This window comes from Macrobrachium rosenbergii, chromosome 5 (genome assembly GCF_040412425.1).
Source record: "Macrobrachium rosenbergii isolate ZJJX-2024 chromosome 5, ASM4041242v1, whole genome shotgun sequence".
Classification (NCBI taxonomy): Eukaryota; Metazoa; Arthropoda; class Malacostraca; order Decapoda; family Palaemonidae; genus Macrobrachium; species Macrobrachium rosenbergii.
Window position 1 is genome coordinate 57,068,894 of NC_089745.1, and position 19,991 is coordinate 57,088,884.

Consider the following 19,991-nt stretch of genomic DNA (forward strand, 5'->3'; position numbering starts at 1 on the left):
AAACTTTATGTAACGACTAATATAAAACGGTGCAAACATTACGACAACGTGACGAAAGAATTTCTGGAGCGGACGTAAGGAAAAAGTTTTTTTCAAAAATTCACCATAAATAGAAATATTGTGCTAGAGACTTCCAATTTGTTGCAAAATGAAGGTAAATGATTGAATATTACTAGAATGTAAGAGTTTTAGCTTACAATTGTGTTTTTTGACCATTTTGGTCGAGTCAAAGTTGACCGAAGGTTGAAATTTTGGCAGTTATCGTGGTTTATATGAAAATATTTCCAAATTGATAAAAGCTACAACCATGGGTTGTATTTTGCTGTATTTTACATGAAATTGCGCACATTTTCATATATAAAATTTTATGTAACAGCTAATATAAAACGGTGCAAAAATTACGACAAAATGACGAAAGAATTTCTGAAATTTTCGGCCGAGTTACTGCACGGGCGTAAGGAAAAAGTTTTTTAAAAAATTCACCATAAATCGAAATATTGTGCTAGAGACTTCCAATTTGTTGCAAAATGAAGGTACATGATTGAATATTACTAGAATGTAAGAGTTTTAGCTTACAATTGTGTTTTCAACCATTTCGGTCGAGTCAAAGTTGACCGAAGGTTGAAATTTTTGTAGTCGACGTACCCGTCGTCCACTTGGCACCCAACAGACAATTTTAGTCGACATGTAATCGCCCAGTAGGCGTTTAAGGGTTAAAAGTTATCATGATCATGATCAAAGTATACCCTAGTTTACCCAGACCACTGAGCTGATTAACAGCTCTCCTAGGGCTGGCCCGAAGGATTAGACTTATTTTGAGTGGCTAAGAACCAATTGGTTACCTAGCAACGCGACCTACAGCTTATTGGTGGAATCCGAACCACATTATGCCGAGAAATGAATTTCTGTCACCAGATATAAATTCCTCTACATTGGCCGGCCGGAGACTCGAACGCGGGCCCAGCAGAGTGCTAGCCGAGAACGATATCGACCCATCCAATGAGGAACTAACAAAATAAAAATATAAATGAGAATACAGTAGTGTAAAACATAAAAAAAAGCAAAGGAGTTTGTTTTACTATAGATTATAGGCTTGAATGTAAGTGATACCAATCTTGTTGTCTCTCTCTCTCTCTCTCTCTCTCTACCATATCTCTTCTTCATATTTTTTTTGTTTTGTTAAAGTACTGTACTGTGCATATCCTTTAACAATATAAGGAAACAAAACAAGCTAGCAAGTTCACCAGCACCAGCAAATCAGTGTGTGTACGTACCCTACACACAATTGCCTTTATCTTTTGGATTGCAAAAATAAAAAAGAAAATATGGTAAAGTATAAATGAAAATTGCGTAAAATATAAATAGAAAAAAGGCTCTAATGTAACGAATACTCGTTTGTTGTTCTCTCTCTCTCTCTCTCTCTCTCTCTCTCTCTCTCTCTCTCTCTCTCTCTCTCTCTCTCTCTCTCTCTCTCTCTCTCTTCCTTTATTTTTGCTGTTACAATCCAGTACTACAGTATACATATCCTTTATTAAAATGTGGAAAATCTTCAAGTACTGTATAAAAACACGAAACACGAGCTCTAGCAAGGCAGACATTTACCTAGCCAATCGTCACCCATCCAACACTGCATCTTCAGCCCCTCCCAGTCAGGGAAACTGCTCCCCAGCACCACTCACCTTCCAAAACAACCTCTTCTCTGCGAGAGTTCCTCTACACAGCCTTACTGCCCCTCCTCTCCCATGGTGCCGAGCCATCTGATAGTTGGGAATGCTGTGGGGGTCAAAGAAAATGTTGGTAACACTGCTTACACCCATGCACAGACTCAGAAAGGGAGGGTGCTCATAGGCCAAGGAAAGTTTCCAAGGTGGGGTGGGGGGGGGGGATTCAGAAGGCTGGGCATGATGGGAGGGAAGCAGCAGTATGGCTGTTTACAGGGGGAAGCCTGCAGAGTTGTTGTTTGGGAAGGGGATGGCCAGGGAAGGAATTTCCTGGGCTGGGAGGGAGGGATGGGTATACAGTGGGATGGGTGGAGAGGAGTCGGCAGGTGTTTGACTTCGTTGGAGCTTTTTTTTTAAACTTTTTCTACATTTCATTAAAGAATATTGCAGTACTGCACTGCAACTTGTACAGGGAGTCCCTGGGTTACGTCGTTCCGGACTTACGGCGCTTGCCTCACGGCGCCGTAAACCCCAATTTTTCTGTACTGTTACCTGGACTTATGGCACCTTTAATGGCGCTGTAAATGCTATTTATTCCCATTATAATTATAATGCTTCGGGTTTCGCCAATTTTCGGATTACAGCGCGCCGCCGGGGACAGAACTCCTGCCATAACCAGGGACTGCCTGTAATGTCATTATGAGAGAGAGAGAGAGAGAGAGAGAGAGAGAGAGAGAGAGAGAGAGAGAGAGAGAGAGAGAGAGAGAGAGAGAGAGAAGCACAACGTCGCTTAATCCATCATCACGTTACTTTCTTTAAAATTTTCAACTCACTGATACAAATAAATCATCTACTCAGTGGTGTACAGTAGAAGGAGCATGGGTGGCAAAGTACTTTCCCAATATTGACAGATTTGAACAAGTCATAAACATATCTTTCTCTAATTGGCTACATCTGGAAAGTATCAGTGGACTTGCTATCAAAGTGCATTTTTCTTTGTGTACCATCATGGGCGATCAGTTGCTCATTTGAATTGTTTGCAGGTGTTTGTGGTACACGATGAGTTATTCCAAAAGTGCCTTTCATTGCTGTACCTGCAGCATTGTAGGTGCTGTTCACTGTGTGTATTGCTGTGTATTATTATGACTCCACCTTGTTCTAAGAGTGTAAGGAAGGTAATGACTCTTCAAAAGAAACTAGAAATCATATAGAGTGTCAAGGCAAATTGGTCTATGGCATGTATCATGAATGAGTACGGCACAGCCTGTCAACCTTGCATGATAACAAGACTTCACATGACAAGCTTGAAGACATACATGATGAAGAGTCGACCTTCTTGTTTCATCGGCAAAGAATGGCTGGTGAGCATGTTGCCGGTGCTGAGCTGAAGGTTGCAGCTATGAAAATTGCAGGCCTGCATGAGGTTGCAAACTTTACGGTGTCCAAAGGTTGGCTGCTTTGATTCAAAATTCAACATGGGCTTTCTAACAACATGACAACTGGCAAAACTTTGGATGCTTCAAAGGAGGAAACATGAATTTCATCTGACAGAAATTCCCTTTGTTGATGTTCATCCAGTGAGGAATCTGGGGTCTTTTTGCTGCCTCTTGATGACCAGAACCCTGTAGACTTCAATGATGTACAGGCGGTACAGGACTTCGATCATACAGTGGTATTGGAAAGGGGGAGGGGGTGGAGAGGAGGACTTGTAACCCTCATTGCAAGTCTGGTCAACATATTCAGTTTCGACACTGTACACAGGTAAGTTAGAAAGAAAGAGTTCTTTTACTTTTTAAGCCTGCTATTACTTATGTTTAAGCAAAATATGGGAAAGAAAGTGTTACCTGTTACTGTTCACGGCAGTGTTACATACAGGAGAAAGAATGGGTTACTTTTTTTTTAAGTTTATTTATACAAAAAATATATTCTGTTGCAAATATGGGAAAAGTACCTAAGTAATTGCCTCTTGTATAAAGTTTCCAGTTTAAAATATGGTCATTGCTTTTAAGCAAATTTAGTTTGTATGGTTATGCAGTACAGACAAGGTAGGGGAAGTAAAGGTATGGAGTTGCCGTTTTACTACCGTACAGCTTTATTTGACCTTTTCTGTTAAATAATGAAGATTTTCCTATAGCCTACACAATATCATGCAGCCAGCTTACATAGCTTATAAAGTAAAGCAATTTCATATTAAGTAATTACTATCCTAGCCTAGTATTTTGTAACTATCATCCAATTTAAATTATTAATTTACTTATCCATTTTCAGACACTGTATATATCTGCAAAATGAATTACTTCTAAAAATATATAGTAAATGTGTAGTTCACTCTAAAGTGACGCTATGTGTACATATACAGCACACACACATTGACTTAAAAATTATTAAGTACAGCACAAAATCTTACCCTGATGCTGACAAAATATAAACAACAATGCATTACATACGGTACGGTAAATGTCAATCAAAATACCAAACTATATTAGATCACGTACTATAAATTTTGTGTTATCTTACCTTGAAGATGATGATGTGAAATGTAACTAGGACCCATGTGGTTCTGGGGACTGTACTTTTGAGTACAAGTCAAAATTGCAAAATTCCATTGGTAGGTAATGGAGTAAACAGTGACGTTTCAACCTCATGGGACCCATGTGGTTCCGGGGACTGTACATTTGAGTACAAGTCAAAATTGCAAAATTCCATTGGTAGGTAATGGAGTAAAACAGTGATGTTTCAACCTCATGGGGTGTAGCAGTGGTAGGGTGAGACAGCACTACTTTTGACCACAAACCTTAGAATTTCAGAGCACTTGCTTGCACAATGAAACAAAGCAGCATGGTTCAATCACTGTAAAAAAAACCTTGTAAGGAACTGTCATTATTTCTTTAACAATGCATTCCTATCCTGTAGTACACAAGTGCAGTTACACTTCTTTTAATCAAAGACCTTAGATTTTTAGAGCACCTCCTCACACAATGAAACAAAGAAGAAAGACCCAATCACTTTGAAAGAAAATTCTCATAAGGAGCTGTTTTTATACATTCGATTACCTGCGATTTGCAGTTGTACCTTTCATGCCTGGACTAACCTACATTAGTTATACTGGATTGTTATGAATGTTTTGCTGTCCACTTGATGAACTATATCATTTTACCACATGGATTTCTTTCCTGTACTCACAATAAACTTTTTTTGTATTCACCAACTTTTTATGTAAATCTAAATCTCCTTACTTAATGTTTTCTCAGTGTCTCAGCGTCAAAGTATACTGGTAAGAATGCAATATGCACAAATTTAAATAAATATATAAATACAGAATAAGAAACTAAATCATATAGATTTCAATAATAATATTTTCTTTCATAACTTGTCATAAAAACATTTTTTGGGTTAGAATATGGCTCAGATCAGGACAGTATATCAAAATAGTCTAGACTGCACAACTCTTTTCATCAGTTTCTAAATTTAAGCAGTACAGTATTTCTTTCTGTCATGTGTAAGAATGGTAGTAAGTAAAGGAGAGGGTGCAGTATGCTAAGATCTCAAAATTCATGAAAATTTATGACAATTTAGATTTATGAAGAACAAATAGTATTTGCACACTTTGACTTCCCATAGTGACACATCAATTCCTGGCTGTAATGCAAGATAACACTTTCAACAGAAAATACTTTCAGACTAATATTTTGCTATAATCTAAAAATAAATAGATCTACTATCATAAAAGTCATGTTCTTACTCTTTAAGCACTTCTGATTAGTACTCTGTTACAGCTGGGTAAACTCACCTGTAATTTCCTCTTCAGGGATACAACAGCTATAGTTTTTTATGTGATTACATCATAGTTGATTCTAAAATAGTCATTATTACTGAAACTTCACTTCTCATGAAATCTCATAATTTCAGCTCAGCTTTAAAAGAGAATGAATTCTTGAAAAAATACATATTTTTGTATAAAATAAACAAATATGAGACTAACCTCTTGATACTGGTTTCTTTGATGTTGCCAGGTATTAATGATTTCAGAATCTGATACATTTTGTACCTGTGGACAAATAAATGTGATAATTATCTTTCTTAATAGTTTACCATGCTATGTAATTTTACATAAGTTATTTGAAATCTCAACTTTTCTTTGAGGTAACGGCATAAAGTAACCTCTCAACAAATATTTTCCAGTTAGCTTACCTTTTGTGTTGTGCATATTTGATCATTATTCTATAGGGTAAAACACTTGTTTTTGTATTTCTCTTAACTGTAAAACTATATATAAGGGGACTATAGTAGGAAACCAGGGTTTGCCTAATTGTGCACCCATAGCTTACAGCCATTTTGTCAAACAATGGTCATGAGACAAAAGATCATCAGTGTGCCTGTGCAGAAAGTTTGGCAGGTTTCCTTAACTCATTTTTCATGAATACATGATTACTTTTTGACTAAATTTTTACTTCACTCTAATTACACAAAGTCTATTTTGTGATATTTTTTCATAATCTAGTGATATGTTAATCCTATTTGAGCTTTTGTTTCTACTAATTGCACTGTTTTTCTTTGACTGGTAGCACTGGAGGTATGTATGAACTGTATGAGGTTTTCCTCCTAAGATTTTATAGTTAGGTTCTGTTTTTCTGCATTTTCTATATTTTCTCTTGGGGCAATGTTTACTGATTTGAATTTACTTAGTTTTGATTTCGGTTTGCTAAATGCAGGCTGTCTTCTTTTTCATTGAAATGCTTAATATATTATGTTATTAAAGTACCTGTATACTGAATTTAGCTCATCACATTCTGCTGTTAGCTTTGTTTCAATGTTGAGCTGTTTATACACTTAATACTGATTTTGTGGTAACATTTCTTTTATAATGATGGACTACTTCCTATGTAGGGCAATGCAACACAGTTCTTACGTTTGTGGATTCTATGTCTTATTGACTTATAACTGTATATGTTTGCAATAGCTAGCCAAATTTAGGAAGAATTTGCAGTTCCCATGGACCTGTTAATGTGGATGCTAGAGGAATTACTATTCTCTTAGTGCTTAAGTTTCAATGGGTATTTAGTAAACCTTGAAAGTTTTATAAAACAGCCATTGCAGACTCTTATGTTCAGCATGAGACTAAGATGCTAGCCTAGCCTTACCTTTTCTTCATAATTGGTTTAAGAGTTATCAAAAAGAATATAACAGGAATAAATGTTAAAAGAGAAAATCCCTTCCCTCTGATTTACTCCCTGAGCCTTGGATTCATTGATAGTAATTCTTGCTGGAGAGAGAGAGAGAGGTGGGGGGGAGGAAAGGAAAATCGTCAGTATTTTTCTACGTCACATTCCACTCAGGCTCTACTGAGCATGTTCATGTCGAAGGACAAAAGTAGAGAGGGTCAACAAGGGGTCAAATGCATGCTGACCATTGACTGGTTGAGGACGAAACTTGCACTGTGACTGAATGGTGAGATGTCCTTATAAGCCCAAAACTTATGAGTGATGGTCTTACTGTCGCAGCCTTGCCAAGCAGTGTGGCTGGTGTCTGACATCATTAGATGGCATTACTCACCATATATTTTGATTGGTTGCCAGGCAGCTCACAGAATCTCTAACATTATTTTATGGTTCCTACTCGGGAATGCTGTTTCCTGCAGTGTCTGGTGCAGGTCTATTTATTTCCTGAATAATAAGCCACATAGTGCTGGTAGACATGAGAAATATTTCTTGGGTGGTATTCATGGAGAGCTTTTTCCATTGTACTAAGAGTGCCTCTCGCAGCCATAGCTGCCTTAGGTCAGGGGCCTTTCCAGTTACTTCCATGTTCCCCACTGCCATATTTCTTGTGATGCAAGTATGGTGTGCCTCTCTTGTATGTTTTTTTATGGCACCTTCTTGGAAATGACAGACCTTCTTTGCTGGTTTCATGGTGGCCATAACAACATAGGAGCCAGGATATCCACAGACTGGGTATCTGAATCAGTATGACAAATTAGTCTGTTTACGAGAATCTCTTGATATGAGGCTGGGTTGTTTTTCATCAACAAATTTTTTGGTAAGCAAAGGAGATTAGAAACTACTCCCTTTTTCCTTACTTTTTTTGTTGTTCGAGGACACAAGATATGGACATTTAATTCCATTGAACTGCATGAAAAAATAAAACTACCAGCTGCATAAACTTCTGGTAGAAATTAATTTTAGTTCAATAAATATACACCATGGAAGGTCAGTTACAAATTAAAGCAGTTTTTCTCTCATATTACTCCATAAGAAAGAATAAAAAAATTACCTTTAGAATAAGCTTCTGTTGATTTTGCTGCCATTCATTATTATCCTTCATGTGTTGATCTGAAGTATCTTGCACCTAGAAGAATCCAGATTACAATTAATTCTTAAAAAATCATGGGAGTGACTAACACCAAATATTACTCCCATTGTCAATAAAATAGTTGTTCAAGAGAATCAGGGCCAAAATGTAAGAGAATTCAATTTAACCACAGGTATCCATAGGAGGTATACTCATATAAAATAAAAAATGTTTTTCTACAAATCCATTAATCATGGATCCTCATTTGGTCCTTGAAGGATAAGGGAGGAACAATGGCCATAAAATGATTAGGAATCTCATGCCTAAGAAAAATTATCATTCTTTTACATTCTTTTGGCCATGTAACAAGGCGCTGCCATACCCATGAAATTCGCAAATTTAATCGCATACTTGGATACCACAAACTCAGTAGGAATATTTAAATGGTAGTATAATAATTGTTTGCCTTAATTAGGCATGTATATAACCAGTACACATGAAAAATCAAAATGGGGTAACTTACAAGTCACATTTTTTAGCTAAAAAATTAGTTAATTACTCATAACAATAAATTACAAATAATGTCTCGCACACAAGCTACTGCCACATTCATTTGAAAAGAAATATGTTAGTGTAACATCACAAAAATAACTAGGCTGCATAACTGGCTTAGTCTTACTTTACATATGAGTGAATGCATATGCTGTTGGTTATTTGACCATAATTACTTAGAAAGCAAAGAAAGCTAGTATATCTAAAAAAATTTATAATAGCCCTACCTCACCAGACAGTCATGCTTGCTTCTCATTATTTGTTCCTACAAAAATAGAAGCCCTTAAAAACCAATAGGGGTATTCCTGGCACTAACTGAATTAGTTGAAAGCTTGTTAACCCTTTAACGCCGACTGGATGTATTTTACGTCGACAAAAATTGTCTGTCGGGTGCCGAGTGGACGTAAAATACGTCGACTACAAAAAGTTTTGTTTAAATATTCGCGGAAAAATACTTATAGGGCCTAGTTTGCCAAAAATTTTAAATCACACGCCTTGAGGGATGCTGGGAGTTCACGGATCACGCTGTTGTTTTGTTTACAAGCGTGACCCAGCTGCGCATGCGCGAATTTCTTTCTTCTCCCACTAGAAAGCATCAGCTAACTCTGCTGAAAATCTCAGGAATTCTTTAGTCACTTTGTCGTAATTTTTTCACCGTTTTCTATTAGCCATTACATAAAGTTTTCTATATGAAAATGTGCACGATTTTATGTAGAATACAACAAAAAATAACTCATGGTTGTAGCTTTTATCAATTTTTATATATTTTCATATAAATCACGATAAGTGCCAAAATTTCAACCTTTGGTCAACTTTGACTCAACCGAAATGGTCGAAAAATGCAATTGTAAGCTAAAACTCTTACATTCTAGTAATATTCAACCATTTACCTTCATTTTACAACAAACAAGAAGTCTCTAGCACAGTATTTCGATTAATGGTGAATTTTTGAAAAAAATTTTTCCTTACGTCCGCACGCTCTAACTGCTGAAAATCTCAGAAATTCTTTAGTCACTTTGTTGTAATTTTTGCACTGTTTTCTATTAGCTGTTACATAAATTTTTATATATGAAAATGTGCGCAATTTCATGTAGAATACAACAAAAAACAACTCATGGTCATAGCTTTTATCAGTTTTGAAATATTTTCATATAAATCACGATAAGTGCCAAAATTTCAACCTTCGGTCAACTTTGACTCCACCAAATTGGTCAAAAAATGCAATTGTAAGCTAAAACTCTTACATTCTAGTAATATTCAATCATTTACCTTCATTTTGCATCAAACGAGGAGTCTCTAGCACAATATTTTGATTTATGGTGAATTTTTGAACAAAATTTTTCCTTACGTCTGTGCACGCTAACTCAGCTGAACATCTCTGAAATTCTTTAGTAACTTTGTCGTCATTTTTGCACCGTTCTCTATTGACCGTTACATAAAGTTTTATATATGAAAATGTGTGCAATTTCATGTAGAATACAACAAAAAATAACTCATGGTTGTAGCATTTATCAGTTTTGAAATATTTTCATGTAAATCACGATAAATAGAAAAAATTTGACCTTCGGTCAACTTTAACTCGACCAAAATGGTTGAAAACTGCAATTGTAAGCTAAAACTCTTACATTTTAGCAATATTCAATCATTTAACTTCATTTTGCTACAAACAGGAAGTCTCTAGCACAATATTTTGATTTATGGTGAATTTTTGAAAAAAAAACTTTTTACGTCCGCACATTACGAATTCATGCATCATTTTGTGATAGTATTTTCTCTGTGTTGTGTTGCTTTGATCGTTTTACAATTTGTTATATACCAAAATCATCACAATTTAGTGTACAATACAACGAAAAAAAAATTACTCATTAGCTTTGACCGTTTTGCTCACTGCGCGATTTGTATACAGTTATATATGAAATTTTTTTTTGTGCTGTCATATATTCCAATATTTATATATGATAATGATATTTTTTTTTCATTCCTGATGGTTGCATACTAAACTTCAGGCAGTGACAAAAAAATGAGCCAAAAATGAACTCTTAATCTTAAAAACTAAGCGTGCTGTGATTTTTTGAAAAAAACTTTCTTTCCGTTTCAGTGCTAGCTCTCAAACCGTGCCAGCATATGGGAGACACTTTTGTAAATAGACACTCTGCATTTAAGGGTTAACATGATAGTTTATAGGTGGCATACAAGTGAAGGGTACCTACCATTCACCTGACTGTGTAGATTACTTTTCTTATTTGGCCACTGTGGAGAACAGATGTCTCCACCAATGTGGACCAGTACTGTGGACATGTTTGGTTTACATTGTTAAAAGTATTTGTGTGACTGTGGATGAACTGGTTTGCCTATTGTTTGTATTTTAGACTTTCTTTGATTATTGCCTGCACTGAGAATTATGTAAAGCTGTTAACCCTTAAACGCCGAGCCTCTATTTACAAAAGTGTCTGCTGTGTGCCGGCGGGGTTTGGGAGTTAGCGCCGAAGTGGAAAGAAAGTTTTTTCAAAAAATCACAGCACGCTTAGCTTTTAAGATTAAGAGTTCATTTTTGGCTCATTTTTTTCTCATTGCCTGAAGTTTAGTATGCAACCATCAGAAATGAAAAAAATATCATTATCATATATAAATATTGGAATATATGACAGCACGAAAAAAAATTTTATATATAATTGTATACAAATCGCGCTGTGAGCAAAACGGTTAAAGCTAATGAGCTATTTTTTTTTGTTACATTGTACACTAAATTGTGATGATTTTGGTATATAACAAATTGTAAAACGATCAAAGCAACACAGAGAAAATATTATCACAAAATGATGCATGAATTCGTAACGCATGGACATAAAAAAGTTTTTTTTCAAAAATTCACTTTAAATCGAAATATTGTGCTAGAGACTTCCCGTTTGTTGCAAAATGAAGGTAAATGATTGAATATTACTAGAATGTAAGAGTTTTAGCTTAAAATTGCATTTTTGTACCATTTCGGTCGAGTAAAAGTTGACCAAAGGTTGAAATTTCGGCACATCGTGATTTATATGAAAATATTTCAAACCTGATAAAAGCTACAACCATGAGCTATTTTTTTTGTATTCTACATGAAATTGCGCACATTTTCATATATAAAACTTTATGTAACGGCTAATATAAAATGGTGCAAAAATTATGACAAAGTGACTAAAGAAATTCTGAGATTTTCAGCAGAGTTAGCGCGCGCGGAGTAAGGAAAAAGTTTTTTCAAAAATTCACCATAAATCGAAATATTGTGCTAAAGACTTCTCATTTGCTGCAAAATGAAGGTAAATGATTGAATATTACTAGAATGTAAGAGTTTTAGCTTACAATTGCATTTTTCGACCATTTCAGTCGAGTCAAAGTTGACCGAAGGTTGAAATTTTGGCACTTACCGTGATTTATATGAAAATATTTCAAAACTGATAAAAGCTACAACCATGAGCTATTTTTTGTTGTATTCTACATGCAATTGTGCACATTTTCATATATAAAACTTTATGTAACAGCTAATAGAAAATGGCGAAAGAATTACGACAAAGTGACTAAAGAAATTCTGAGATTTTCAGCAGAGTTAGCGCGCGCGGAGTAAGGAAAAAGTTTTTTTCAAAAATTCACCATAAATCGAAATGTTGTGCTAAAGACTTTTCATTTGTTGCAAAATGAAGGTAAATGATTGAATATTACTAGAATGTAAGAGTTTTAGCTTACAACTGCATTTTTCGACCATTTCAGTTGAGTCAAAGTTGACCGAAGGTTGAAATTTTGGCACTTACCGTGATGTATATGAAAATATTTCAAAACTGATAAAAGCTACAACCATGAGTTATTTTTTGTTGTATTCTACATGAAATTGCACACATTTCCATATATAAAACTTTATGTAACAGCTAATAGAAAATGGTGAAAAAATTACGACAAAGTGACTAAAGAAATTCTGAGATTTTCAGCAGAGTTAGCGTGAGCAGAGTAAGGAAAAAGTTTTTTTCAAAAATTCACCATAAATCGAAATATTGTGCTAAAGACTTCTCATTTGTTGCAAAATGAAGGTAAATGATTGAATATTACTAGAATGTAAGATTTTTAGCTTACAATTGCATTTTTCGACCATTTCAGTCGAGTCAAAGTTGACCGAAGGTTGAAAATTTGGCACTTATTGTGATTTATATGAAAATATTTCAAAACTGATAAAAGCTACAACCATGAGTTATTTTTTGTTGTATGCTACATGAAATTGCACACATTTTCATATATAAAACTTTATGTAACGGCTAATATAAAACTGTGCAAAACTTACAACAAAGTGACTAAAGAATTTCTGAGATTGTAAGAGCCTGACGCCGTCTCTTCCAAACACGTGTGTGTTCGTGTGTTCGTCGTCTATCGGAGTGGTGAGACGTTTGGCGTCTTCACAAACAGAAACATACACACAGTTTGATACAGAAGATTCGTTGGAACATTATGAGTACATGATTAGAATGCTTGCATGGCAATGCAAGTTGTGGTGATTGTACATACATCAATACAACAATGGTTAGGGAGAAACAGATGGAAATATTGTATGGTTGAAATCTCATTCCTTTAGAGAAAGAAAACGAGATGCTCTTGTTGTCTTGTCCACTCCAATGGACGACGAACACACGTGTTTGGAAGAGACGGCGTCAGGCTCTTGCAAGATTTTCAGCAGAGTTAGCGTGCGTGGACATAAGGAAAAAGTTTTTTTCAAAAATTCACCATAAATCAAAATATTGTGCTAGAGACTTCTCGTTTGTTGCAAAATGAAGGTAAATGATTGAATATTACTAGAATGCAAGAGTTTTAGCTTACAATTGCATTTTTTTATCATTTCGGTCGAGTCAAAGTTGACCGAAGGTTGAAATTTTGGCACTTATCGTGATTTATATGAAAATATGTCAAAATTAATAAAAGCTACAACCATGAGTTATTTTTTGTTGTATTCTACATGGAATTGCACACATTTTCATATATAAAAGTTTATGTAACGGCTAATACAAAACAGTGCAAAAATTACAACAACGTGACTAAAGAATTTCTGAGATTTTCAGCAGAGTTAGAGTGGACGTAAGGAAAAAGTTTTTTCAAAAATTCACCATAAATCGAAATATTGTGCTAGAGACTTCTTGATTGTTGCAAACTGAAGGTAAATGACTGAATATTACTAGAATGTAAGAGTTTAGCATACAATTGCATTTTTCAACCATTTCGGTCGAGTCAAAGTTGACCGAAGGTTGAAATTTTGGCACTTATCATGATTTATATGAAAATATGTCAAAACTGATAAAAGCTACAACCATGAGTTATTTTTTGTTTTATTCTACATGAAATTGCACACATTTTCATATATAAAACTTTATGTAAAGGCTAATAGAAAACAGTGCAAAATTACGACAAAGTGACTAAAGAATTCCTGAGATTTTCAGCAGAGTTAGGTGATGCTTTCTTTTGGGATAAGAAAGAAATTCGCGCATGCGCAGCTGGGTCAGCTTGTAAACAAAACAACAGCATGATCCGTGAACTCCGAGCATTCCTCAAGGCGCGTGATTTAAAATTTTTCGCAAATGAGGCCTATAAGTACTTTTCCGCGAATATTTAAAAAAAAATTTTGTAGTCGACGTATTTTACGTCCACTTGGCACCCGACAGACAACTTTTGTCGACGTAAAATACGTCCAGTCGACGTTAAAGGGTTAAATGAGAAAAGTATAGGTGTCTGAGGGCAAATGGGACTGTGTGGTCTCTTTGTCTCCCTTGTGGATCCTCATTCTCTTTTATCATTTTGCAGGGGACCAAAGTTGCATTCTTAAACTTATTAGAGAGAAGTGTTCAGGCTGGTGTCCAAAAAAGGAGTCCTTGGCATTTTCTGGAAGTAACACACACCACCCTTAACCTGCTTCCCCTACTGGGTCTGTTCCTGCTCATTCTCCACATCCTTGTGAAGACTGACCATACGCATGTTCTTTCCATCTTTGCTCCTGCTCTGGGTGTTATGTCACGGTCTTTGGAGATGCTGAAGGTGTTGTGGCCGCCTCTAGGGTTGCCTGAACATTTCTCATTTACTATCTATACACGATATGCATCTTTGGCAGCATGCTCATTTCTAGACCATCAAGCTGTTCCTGTGACTATTCCTGCTCTAGAACCCTCCTTTGACCACTTTTTTACTGCTAGCTGATGAAATGTGCTAATTGCAGCATACATCAACCTCAACTGTGAGTAAATAGCAGGAAAAAAAATAAATAAATAAAAAATAAAAAATCTTGCAATAAGTCCTATGGGGCTTCAAGCAAGCACTACCGTTCATTGGAGGGGTATAGACCACAAAGCTCCAGGGAAAGGTTTGCAATACATTTCACAAGTGTTTTCATGTCCCTTTATCTATTCAAACTTCTTGATAAGAGGATTATCTCCGGATCTCCTTATACTTCCCATGGCATTCCACATGGCTCTGGCTCATCTCAGTTCCACAGAACCTGCTCATAAGGTTCTGTATGCAGAAGGCTGCCCTGCACCACAGTGCTCATGGCAAGCATGACCATTCACCAGTGTACAATGATAAGCCTAGTTGTTCTAGCTCATCTTCTCAATTCACATGCACATAGTAGCACTTACCACTTATGGCTGCAGCCCTAGGCCCATTGCCAGTACTGGTGAGTCCAATTATGATGACAGGATAGACTGCTCAATCTGCACTGACTACTGATTGTGGTACAATTTTAATCATGCAAGCTTCTACTGGTTCCAGACAGTGTAAAATTCTTGTGGCCAGTCATTGGGGAGAGTTGATGAGTCTAACCTCTTCTCATGACGAGAGGGTTCTATGCCTGCGGAAACCTTGCAAAGTGAGTTGGAGATGATTGGGTTCTTTCTCAAGTGTAATGATCTTGGGCAAGCATCCTGCACATTCATTAGTATGCAGGTTGACAAACACATGACCTCTCACTGGAACACCTTTGGGATCTCCCCTTCCAAAGCAGAGGCCAATAATTTGTCACCATGGCCTACTTCCAGGCAGTCCTGTGGCTAAACACCTTGGCAAACTTATCTGTCAACATTGGCTCTTTTTCCAAGTCCAGGGTGAAGTTTAGGAGATTGTTGGCATCATGAGGAAAGTAGTTTGCTTACTTCTGTCACTAGTCTGGTAACCTGTGGGCAAATCTGATGTTGAAGAAATGTGATGTTGTTTCTGGTCTATTCTTCAGAAAAGTTTTTGCGAGGAATGGACTGTTAAGAAACGGATTGGTATTGAGCCCTGCCTTGTTTTTGGAGTCTGGAATCTGGGTAAGGGAAAGAAGAACAAAGGGGGATGCTGAGGTAGGTAGTGCCCTCTCTCTAGCTGTGGTGAGTATGGCAATGTGGCAGCAGCATGAGGTACAGTAATAGGAAGTCTGTGTCCTTCTGGAAGATTACAGACCATACTTTAAAGACTGCTAAAACCCACCCTCGTATTAGCTGATCCTGTTTTTGGCCTGCCATCCATCACTGCACACAGATGTGGTGAGGGTTATGTTGGAGGGGAATGTAGATCTGAGGGATGTGTAATTTATAATATCCATTCACCAGACTTCCAAGAAGTACTGTACCTTTATTTCATCTATGAAAGGGATGTGTGTCAGTTTGAGGCCCTGTGCTTTGCTGAAGTTGCCACTGCTTTGAAGTGAGATCACCTCTTTGCATTTTGTCATGATTTGGGGATCATAATAAACTGGGAGAAGTTGGATCTCAAGCCAAAACAGAAAATGTAGTACAGTATATGAGTTTTTCCCATAGACTTTCATGTCGACTTGAAACTCATGCCTAATGGATGACTCCACCTAGTGCTTGCTTTGGTTGTGTATGAAGCAACACTGGTTGGCCTACAGAGATCTTCCCTGTCTCCTTGAGTTTTTCAACCAGGAAGTGAAGGATGATCTCACTAATAAGGACATAAACCTTGTAAAAATTCCATTGGATTCCGCACCTTCTGAGATTCTTCTGTTTTTAGATGAATGGAAGGATGGGTGGGGCATGCACTGGAAGATCTAGATAACTTTGTAAATGGAATGTCTTTAGCTGCAGAGATGAGGGAAGCATTGCTAGCACTGCCAGCAATGCTAGTGTAGTGGTTTATGTCAAGAAGGTAAGGGGATCGTCTCTCCTTCATTCTACCCTTTAATGAGGCAGGTGCAAGGAAAGATTGCCACACCAGTGAGCTGTCAGCCAAACCCACAAGGGCAGGAGTAGGCAACCTTAAAGCTTTGGCCAACAGATGCAATTCCTTCACCTTCCTTTATTTTATGGGTTGGGAGGAGGGTTATGGCATCATCTAGGGTCTAATTGCAGTAATAATTGAATAATTGCTGCCTGCCAACCTGTACCTCCCTTATTTGTTGGGGGACAGGATTTTCCCATTAGAATTCTACTCTGGCACAGAACCATACCCATCTTGGTATCCTATGCCAGACTGTGTGGGTGGTTTCAGGAGTCTGTTCCCCTGCTCGTTACCATGACCAGAAAGTTGGCACTTCTAGGTGTCACATTCCAAGAGCTAACTTTTCATTTTAAAACTGAGCCCTCTTTATTAAAGAATAGGCTTTGTATTCTTGTAATAACAAACAGCAAACATTAATTTGTATTTTCCCCAGATATAAAAACCCAAAACCTTTTACCAACTGAGTCCTCTTTATTAAAGTATAGGCACTGTATTCTTGTAAAAACAAACATCAATTGTTAAATTAATTTGTATTTTCCACAGATATAAAACCCCAAAACCTTTTACCATATCCCTACCTCAAATCAACCCTGCTTTGTACCTGATGTTGAAGTAGAATGTGAGCTAGACAGACAGGTAAGTGGTGGGTAGTCTCACCTCTCATCTACCTTCCTCTAATCTACTACTTGTTAACAGGTTTTAAACAACTTATTCCAGCTGGCACCAGGGAATACTGTACTTGTTAGAACAAACTAACTTTCATAGTAAATGTCAACAGAAAAATACATGTATCAGATAAATAATTTTAGCAAAAACTGGCATTACCATTGACTTATGAACACAAGAGTGATGAAGACTGAGTATGAAGTTCTTTCTTTCTTTTTAAAGGATATCACTTACCATTAATCTTGACATGTTCCTGTTAAGTTCAATCATAGCTTTCTTCCTGTGCTTCTCACTTTCAGCATGCTGGCTAAGAGGCATTGGTCCAGTTAGAGGAACATTACATACTTTACAAAAGTAACCACAATCTCGCTCTTCAACAACACCACTCTTAAGGGCTTCAGCAGCAGAGGCACTAGGTGAATATGGGGTTCCAAAGTCATGTACATCAGCTCCAGAAGATTCATTGCTTGGGCCAGAAGAATTTTGTGGAAGCTGAAAAAATATATTAATTTAGGCAATATTTCAAGAGTGATAAGTATATCACAGCTTTCCTTCCCACCACAAAGCCAACCAGAAAATCACCCAGTACATTATAGTAGCTGTAACAATGTAAAGAATTAAGAGTACTGAAACTTTGTTCAATTCCTCTGACAAGCATTCAGTTCTCAAAAAATACAGTACTATTTTCTATAATCACATTCTTGACAATGATTCTTTTTAATTAACAACAAAAATTATTTAATTGTAACCTAATTATTAAGATCAAAAGGACATACCTATAGGAAGGAGCTTATGACAGTTCTTTTAAAAGTACAGTAAATTATGATATTTTGAAAGAATTTTTAATACAAGTGAAATAGGCACTGAATGAAAGCAAATGAACACCTTTAACCAATGTTAATACTGTATTCTGTAGTGCAGTATTCTGATCCTGTAGGGAATGCTTTGGAGCAGAATTACTGAGGATTTCAGAGGTCATGATCCTGTCCAGCATAGACCTCAAGAGACTCAATATATAGGAGAAAGATAAGCTACCTAAACATCTTTGGGGTTCATCTCGACATCTACCTTCTAAAAGGTGTTGCAAACACCATGTGAGAAGTGTACTGTCCCTAAACTCTGTCCACTGGAGATTTTAAAATGTTAATATGCTGTCAAGAAGAAAGTTTTTCCTTGTTCCTTCACTATAAATGCTGTTGCAGTGTCTGATGTAGAGGTTACTGCATCACTGCTGAACTCAATGTGATGAAAGGCTATTAAACCAAAGATATATAAATCCCAAGATGACTGATTTACAGATTCTGCTTTCTTGCAACGCAACATACATTTGTTGTCATGTTAGAAAGGTGAGCACCCAATCAGTTAAAAGACTCAATGGTGAATGGGAACTTTGGGAATAGGGTTACAGGAGTATGACCTTGAAAGTTATAGACTTATATAGCCACTAGAGAAGGTCCTACAAATGACTGGCAATGATCCCTCCTTGTTACCCTGAGAAGTAGTTCACTGTATGCTGAGGTGGATGTGGAGAAGCTGCATGCTGTACTGTCCTTGGGGAACTAAATGCTTGAATGAGGGAAGCTGGCATCATGGAGTTTGCCCTTCCTTGACTGGTAAAGGTTCATTTCTGACGATTAGGCCGGAAATGGACTTGATCTTGTCTAATCGTCCAAGTGAAAGTTAATATTAGGCCGAAAGGAGAGAAATAAGACATGGCTTCATCTGGTTGATGCCAATCCTAAGGCAAAGCAAAGAGAGAAAATCTAAAGAAAGAGATGTGAAAGAGTGACCTTATCTGCAATAACAACAACATAAGAAGCTATTTGTTAAAATCTTTAAATAAAAGATGAGGGATTACTGAAGGAACACAAAGCTGAATAAGTGCATTGAAATTAGTGAGGAGTTTCCCAACTTGAGGGGGGGGAAATCTTTCACTGTTGAAATTAAAGGATCATTACTAATGTTGAGAGCAGTGAGTTTCCCTTATTCTTACATTATCTAGTAAATATTTAGAGTTCTACGCATATAAAAATGTGATGTGCCTGCCAGAAATTTAGTGGTATTTTTAAAACCGTCCATCACCAATGTCTGTTGGAGCTCATCCTGCCAAAAAATTACAGGGCTTGATCGAAGACAAATTTTCAAAACAAACCATCATATTCTCCTTCAGTACATACAAAAGAAACTTTCTTTGGGACAATGCAAAAAATTCAAACAGGTACACACCTCAAAAAATATATGCAAACAATCTAGAAGAGCATTAGCAGTAAACAAAAGAAAAAAAATGAAAAAAGTTCAGATCATGGAATATATATTAAAGGTTCCAAGCTCTCACTGGTGTGGGATTTGCCACAAAATCACCAGATAAGAAATCTCAGGTCTCATTACAGAAAATTATCTGCCATGTAATTAACTATTACGAATACCAAAAATTTTGGAACTTAATTTTCTGCACTGATATATGAAGCTGGTTAAAATAATCAATTATAACTGATAAGAACTAAAATCAGTAACAAAATAAGAGTATATTTATGGTACGTACTGAGATGGTGAGATACAGTACCTTATAGCGAGGTATACATGATTTTTCTAATATTTCTTTGT

The 19,991-nt window shown here is 36.5% G+C and overlaps 1 protein-coding gene across 5 annotated transcripts in view; it reads right to left on the bottom strand.

The window, feature by feature from the left end:
* LOC136838823 (uncharacterized) overlaps positions 1-19,991 on the bottom strand; it is a 185,043-nt gene that overhangs the window by 107,842 nt on the left and 57,210 nt on the right. For all 5 annotated transcript variants that reach the window (XM_067104445.1, XM_067104443.1, XM_067104444.1 and 2 more), the window contains 3 exons: positions 17,622-17,879; positions 7,932-8,006; positions 5,644-5,709 (listed from right to left, as the gene is read on the bottom strand). In XM_067104445.1, the coding sequence (XP_066960546.1) occupies positions 5,644-5,709; positions 7,932-8,006; positions 17,622-17,879 (399 nt within the window). The remainder of the gene's footprint in view (positions 1-5,643; positions 5,710-7,931; positions 8,007-17,621; positions 17,880-19,991) is intronic.